The 7,832-nt window shown below is 37.4% G+C and overlaps 1 protein-coding gene across 7 annotated transcripts in view; it reads right to left on the bottom strand.

Moving 5' to 3' along the window:
- Positions 1-6,439: 6,439 nt before the first annotated feature.
- synrg (synergin, gamma) overlaps positions 6,440-7,832 on the bottom strand; it is a 41,210-nt gene continuing 39,817 nt past the window's right edge. For all 7 annotated transcript variants that reach the window (XM_061719627.1, XM_061719628.1, XM_061719630.1 and 4 more), the window contains one exon: positions 6,440-7,471. In XM_061719627.1, coding sequence (XP_061575611.1) covers positions 7,340-7,471 — 132 coding nt within the window. In that variant the 3' untranslated portion in view covers positions 6,440-7,339. The remainder of the gene's footprint in view (positions 7,472-7,832) is intronic.

Genomic DNA, 7,832 nt, shown 5'->3' with positions numbered 1-7,832 from the left:
GAGGTTACTTAGAAATGGCATTTTAACCGTCAGATGGGAGTGTAAACATGCGCGCTCAGTTCTAGGTTGTAGTGATGGCTCCACATGACTGAAAAAGGCAAGAAAACTTGTATTTATTTATTTGGTTATAGTCTTTTGTGCCAAAGTTTCACTGCATAGTTTCTTTTGAAGCAAATTTTCGATATAAGATAACAGAAAGTATCCACAAAACCTTTGATGATACGGGTCCTGTTTCATTTATTCTGTGTATTACTCGCACTATTCTGTCGTGTTCTTCCACCGCTACCCCTTCAGATCTGATGCAAGACATGCAAGCTTCTCTTTAAACCTTTTCACGGAAAATAAATGAATGTGATAGCTTATGTATGTAAGTATACATATGATGAAAATGAAAAATTACAAAGCAACTCCAAGAGTGAAAAGAGTTGAAATTTTGAAATTTCAAGTATTTGAATGAATGACCTGTAAAGGGGTTAAAAAAACTCTCGGTCTTCTGCTGTTGAAAGACAAATATAACCTTCCTGTCAGCATCTGTTCTCACTCAAAGTTACATTTGAAGTCGGTTAAAAATGGTTTCAAAAAAATAAACTTTAGACTTGCTTTGCCAACTTCTGATTTGCACTTTTTCTCTCTCTGCGATGTTCGCCAAGTAAACTGCTGAAGGCTTGCACATGAACAACTCCACTCAACTTTCTTGTCTCAATCACAAACAATAAGTTTAATACAGTTTATCTCCCAAAATCTATTGATCTGTTGGATTTATTTTTCTAATAGTGTTTGTTACTGGTCTGACTTTAGCCACACACACTGGAAATCATCCGGCATTTTCAGTACTGACATATAATTTGTCTTATCAGCAGAAAGAGCAGCTATCACAAAATAAACTCAGAAATAACATAGGACCACCTCTTAAAAAGCCTAAAGAAAAAATATGATGTATTTACTTTACTTTCACGTGGGTGATCAGTTGTCCCTAATTGTTATATTGTAAGCCAACCATTAACCCACTTGTACAGTATTGTGGAAAGTCGGAAAGCAGTCAAATTCATTTATTTATTTATGTCCTGAAAATTGACGATCAGCCTTTGGGAAATTACACACTGGTTCATCCACTTCTTTCACCCACAGACAAATTAGACACATTTATTTTGGGAAACATGTCCCAACCTTCACCCCCTTCACTAATAGGAAATACAACGTCACTGGACTTATTCATAACTATGACACTGCAGCAAAGACCGGACTGTCAACCCAAAGGGCGGGATATTTTAGACCCAAATCTTTAACACTGAAATATAAATTGTAGTAGAGTTGTAAAGTACTTTAATATATAATATATTTGAGTGTAACTCTACATCAGGTTTACCCTTGAGCCAGAATGTACATTCATGTAAAAGCAGAGAAATATTTTGCTTTTGAGCTACGGTTGCAGGAGGCTGAGATGTGCCAACATGAACACAGATGTGACGATATGACTGCAGCATTTCCTCCAGCAAAGGTGTCTGGATGTTCATTCTGCACAGCTTTTTCCCCCCAAGAGATGCCGTCAGATGTCAAAGAAACCTTCTGCCATTCATTTTCATTTGCTGTGGTTACAGAGCAGCAGGCAGACATTGATGAACACTATTCATCTTGTGCCCACACTTTTGAGGGACCTCTGGAGTGGCCTCCACAATGAATTCCATTACCTACAAAGAGAAACGCCATCTGATGACAGTCCGACAGAGATGCTTGGGTGATGGGTCCAAATTATACACCGCAGACTCTTATTTCTTCTGGAAATAAGAATCCTTTTTGCTCTCCCTGGTCTCCTCTTGGAGGCTGTGTTAATGTGAGTACATGCAGGTGGTTACTAGGGCATAGTCGAGCGCTAAAGTAAACACATCCTTCGCCTGCAGCAGGATATTACCATCTATCATTAAAGCAGAAAGCAGAACCGTTTGCATCATCCTGAGTATCTGAGCGGCTCAGGCTCCAGCAGCGCAGGCCATGCAGAACAGCCAGTACCGACGAAGCTTCTGCAGATGATGCTCGGCAGATACTAGTGCATGTTCTTATTAATAGTTTCAAGATTAATGACTACGTTGTTTATAAGTCATATAAGTTTATATGAAATAGCAAAAGACAAACAACTTAATTGTCTCTTTTGACCAAGCAACTACAAAACCAAAAATAATTTAACCATCAATGTTGAGGAGGTAAACTGGTTATATTTCAAATAAACAAATACAAATTGGTACAATATAGAGAATTTACAATTGTGAAAAAGGAATGTAGAGATTCTCAACTTTTCATTAGCTTTTTGTTTTGAGTTTTATCCCAGTATGAACATGTGCAGGACTATTATGCCGCAGCTACAGTTAATTATTGATTCATGGCTTTTCTGGGCTCCAGATGATACAGCCTTTAATGAATCACTATAATCTATATGAGTTACAGCGCTACGCCTGAATCAGCCCACCGTAAATCCTGCAGCTCCATTTAAACAACACCTCCACACAACAGCATTATTATTGCAAACACGCTGCTTCATTTTCAGCCTCACCACCCTTGTTATAGTTATAATTTGACAACCTGATTTAGTCACACAGCAACATATGCCGTAACTGCTGGTTTAATTCAAAGCGTCCCTTCTTCAGTATTAGAAAAAGTTGTAAACATAAAGAAAATGGCTGCTTATATGGCTGCTAGAAGCACATGGAAAGCTTAGTAATTCAGTCCCACGGGGCGAATGTAAATGCTGTGAAATGCTTCATGAAATGGTAATAAAAATGCAGGATTGAAGTAGCTACATAAAGAATCCATAACCGAGAGTATCAAATGGGAAAAGAGCAGGGAAAAACAAGCTCACAGCTGGCGGAGGCTCATTTTGATTGCAGCAGAAGAATATGGTTTGTCATCAAAACAAGCCATTTTTCCTCAGTGGGCAGCTGATTGTGTTGCCTCTGTGGTGTAACAGTGATTCATCTGTTGGTCCTCTTCAAAGCCTCAGTTGTCTGAACTGACTGATAGGACAGACACAGAGGCGCTGGACTGCGAGCCACTAACTGTATTCAGTGTGTATCTGAACAATGCAGCAGAAAGAAATGACAAATATATGTGTCAACGTTTTTTAAATTGGAAATGGAGGCATCATGAAGTGACATGTGCACAACCCTTTGCTGTTTTTGTTGAAGGTTAACATTGCTCCTACTTTTCATTTGATCATTGTCAGTGCAGCTGACTGAAAAGTCCTAAGTGAAGTGCAACCACCTGCTGCTGTAAACACCAGACTGCAAATGATATATGTAAATACATTACCTTTGGCCTTTTTAAAAAAAATCACATTTGTTGACAAAAATATTAACATTTCCATAAAAAGGATGTTTAGGGAGCATGTACACTGAATCCAAGTGCAGCGATACAGCTAGCCTCAATAACAAAAGTAACTTCACAGCCACTTTAAAATATTCTTATTTACATGTGACGTGCATTTTTCATATTACTATATATTATAAAAAATAAGATGCTTATTAAAAAATAAGCAGAAACAACTTAGAAATTAGAACTCTCAAGTAGGCTAGTTAGTTTAAATGTTAAGACAACAGCGTAGCTATTCAGCCCTTAAAAGCTTAGTGGAGTTGATTGTTTGAGCATACGGTCAATTAATTACATTTTTTTATTTTATTTACTATTTACAATGGATTTTAAGTCCTCTAAGCCAAAGTACACTGAGGAGGAGCTTTGGAAGCTGATTGTTATCTATGAGCCGGACGGCTGATGAGTTCACTGACCTTTTAAACTCAATGATTGCTACCTAGCAACAGTGTTGCTGCATGCAATTACTGCATACAGGTTTATTGTTTGATTATTAGACTGTTGCATCTCATTTTATGTTTTTTTTTATACGCAAGGTAATTGCACTTCACATAATATTAATCAATATTAGTACTTATTTATAGAGGAAATGTATTTAGTTACTTTTCCCACTTCCACCATGCTAATCTAGGCTAGCAGGGGTTTTGACTGACAGGCTTATTGGAGGAACTTTTAACCTCTTTTCAAACGGACAACATACTAATTCCAAAAACGTTGAAGTATCCCTTTGAAAGGGGTTAAACAAAACAATAAAACATTAGAGACATGTTTTAGCTTTCAAAGCTACAATCTCTGCTTAAGTCCATCTCCCAGCTGGCTCTAACTAAAACTAATCATTAACAATTTCCACAATTTGTTTCCTGTCATTGTGTATGTCATGATGTGTATGCATCAAATTCCACAAGTCTAATCATAAAATTGAATACCACATTAACAGAGATAGGACATTTAATCTTAACTAATTACAGAAACAACTATTAAAAGCCAACAAGCCATATTTTAAATTATTCTCCGAATAGTGTCTAATTTGTTTAGCTATTTGTAAGAGTCCTCGTCTGATGTAGAATTTCTGACATTTCATCTAAGAGCAGCTCCACTCCAACCTTTTCACAGGTGTTTGGCTCGATCAATACGTAGCCTGTGTGGACAAGGAACTTGTTGCAGTGATTGATGATACATGTATGTACAGACAAAAATGCTGCTATCCACCAACCTGGATGTACAAGTACATTTACACAAATATGAGAAGGTGCGTATATAATAAACTAAAAACATAAAGAATAAACATCAAATACTCCCAAATATACACACTAGAAAACCACTCAGAAGAAAAGCAGCCTCATATCTGAACAGAATAATCCAGATTTTCCACATTTTATACAATATATAAGCGTCTTTGAGATCTTTTTAAAAGCGCTCTATAAATAAAATTGATTATTAATATTGTAGTAGTAGACGCTGAGGAAAATGACAAAATTCTAATTTTACAAATAAATAACTAAATGAATAAGTACACTTTAATAAGGGATAGAACATATTTACTTTGTAAATTGGTGAGGTGGTGCTCGTGCCAGAGACCAAGTCCATCTATGTGTTGTATTGTGCATTTCATGGCTGCACCTTTAAATTGTTTCATAAGTATATTGATTACAGCTATAGTTTAGAGTTAATTAATAGGAACTAGTGGGAACATTTTGATGTTTGTATCATCTGAACCTTTTAGGTGTTCATTTTGCTGCTACCCCCCTTATTAATGTACGATGCATATGAAGGACAAGTGTCACTCGCCATGGTTTAACCTAAAAGAGTTTCTGGTAAAATTTATAAATATGTTAATGTTTCATGAAAGTGTAACATACCAAATCACAAGGGTGAAGAACATCAGTTTAGTTTACAGAAACATCTGTTTCCAATCAATAATATGAAGGGCCATGAAACATGAAAGAGAAGCGGTCAATATACTGCTGCATCAGTTCCATTGTATCGCTCCCAAAGTGATCATTTGAGAACGGCTTTTCAACAAGCGTGAAATTGTCAGGAACAGAAAGAAGAGATCCAGGCTGCATTTTGAATTAAGCTGCCTCGTTCAGTAATTGATTTCACAGTTTGTAATTTTCTGTAATCCCGGCGTTCACTGTGAGAGGAGAGGAATTCATTTTCTCTTGGAAATGAATTGTAGGAACGGCGAGAGATAAAATGGATGTTTGAGAACACACCTGAAGAGTGCGAGAATGATAATGAGGCAGGTTTCCCAGAGCCCTAGGACATCTCATCTGATTGGCTGAGCTCAACCGCCAGCGAGGCCCTGCAGGCTTGTTGGAGGAAAATTTATTCCATTTTGTGGCAAAGTGATGGGAATGATGAGGCCTCTCTGGCCTCAGAGAAAGTACATTATTGAGAAGGAAAAGGTGCAGCGGTGTCTGGCAGGGGAAGTGCCCCAGGAAACGAAGGCAGAGAAATATCAGAAAGCCACATGAGCAAATTGGGCATCTCATTTTAGGGGTGTAAGGTACTCACTCTTGAACAAAATACAACAGGAAAAAAAACAAAAAAATGAATAAATAAAATCTAGAACCATCATGCTACGCGTTTACCACAGCAGAATAAACCCTGTTATTGTCCTACCTGCTCCATCGTGGAAGAATAAAAATCCGGCAGTAAATATTCAGGTAGTCGGAAGTTGTAAATGCAGTCTTATTTCCTCCGCTGCAAAGACTAACCCTCAAGAAATAACTTATATTCCATAAACCTAGTCAAAATTGTCCTATTTTAAGGAAAAATATCTGCCAAAAGTGTAAGAGAAACTTTGACTAGAATTCTTGAAACCAACCAAATAGTCTAAAATAGTTTTCCAATTTTCTGAAAACAAAGCTTTTTTTTCCCCCCACTTTCTTAGAACTGACTTTAAGCCGTGTTTAGACTTCACAGGTCTGCTGTTGCTAGTTAGTTGCTCATCCATGGTTGCACATCTGGATATTACAAATAAATTACAGAGGTCAGTAAAACTGGCCCTTCCCAAGAATCGTTTCAAAACTTTGAAAAGCTTTAGTGCATCTTTCAAATCCAGACCAACGCGAACATCATATGTAAGCACACACATTTATTTGCATTATATTCACATCACAGTTAAGAGATAATTACAATCATACAGCATGACACCAAAATATACAGAAAAATCTGCTGTGACTTCAGTGGAGACACAAACTTCTTCCAGACTTAAAACTCTCAACACAGCACCAACACAGAAAAAACCCAGTAGCATTATTCCCTCCAGCTCCCTTGTCCCTAAATATCTATAAAATCCAAAAAGGTGTTCAAGATTCCTCCCAACAGTGCAAAAGACATTCATTAGCAGTTTGTTCTAGATGATAAAAAGAGACACGTGTCTTGTAGCACAGCAGTAAATCTGAATGTTTGTTTTATCAAACAGATGTGGGGTACAAATGTATTTTGAGCGCAGTATTTTCATTCTGAGTCAACATGTTGGCTCCGCAGGGGGGCGAACAGTTATGAATAAAATTCACAAAGAAGGAGAGTAACAAAAGACATTAAAAACTCAGCCAGTGTTTTTAATGATATTGCACACCTAATGATTTAAATATGACTCCAGTGATTATTCTGTCGTATAACTTACTCTGCAATGATCATCAGAAGAAAGGAAGCAGCTTTAGTCATAGATTTAATTATGGCCTTTATCGCTGACCAAAATGATTTACATGTATGTGCAATAGCGTAACAATAACACCATAGGTGGTAAATATTAATAATAATAATAATAATAATAATAATAATAATAATAATATAACAAAGCTTTGAGGAGACCAGCAGATGAGTCTGAGTGACAGATGAGTTCACCAAAGTGGAAATTTAAAAGCAGAATAATGCAGTGACTTTAAACGTCCTTCTTTTGCCCTCAGGGTGAGGCAGGCAGCCGCGCCGCCTATCTGATGTTAATTAGCCCCTGCACTGTTGCCATGGCAGCTCAGAGCAGGTCAGGCAGGATGAGGCCTGGGGGTTTGGGCTCCACACAATTAATCCAGAAATTGGCACAGCTGGCGTGGTACTGGTGGCCCCCGTACAGCAGCTTGAAGTTGTCCGTCTCCGAGTTGAAAGCCTGTCCGAGTGAAAGGGTGAAACATTAAGCGACCTGATCGACAGACAGAGGAGGCGTTCAGAAGAGAAAGGATCAGAGATATGCAGGTTTACTTCTTACATCTACAATGCTGGTAAAAGAATTCGATTTATTTCCTCCTTCAAAAGAAAAATCCTACATATTTTCAGTGCCTTTTGTCAACAAGAGGGTGTGAAAACTGAATTGGTAAAGCAAGAAACCTAAAAATAAATCTAGTCAATTTGGACACTTAAAGTTGATTTTGTCATTCTTTTAAATGCAAAACTTTACATACGTTGTTTAAATCGTGAGTAAAAAAGTAGTAGCGTCAAGATCAAACAGTGCCATAAGGCATATATGCCTC

Source organism: Cololabis saira, chromosome 4 (assembly GCF_033807715.1).
Source record: "Cololabis saira isolate AMF1-May2022 chromosome 4, fColSai1.1, whole genome shotgun sequence".
NCBI classification, from domain to species: domain Eukaryota; kingdom Metazoa; phylum Chordata; class Actinopteri; order Beloniformes; family Belonidae; genus Cololabis; species Cololabis saira.
This window is presented reverse-complemented; position numbering and strand designations above follow the sequence as displayed.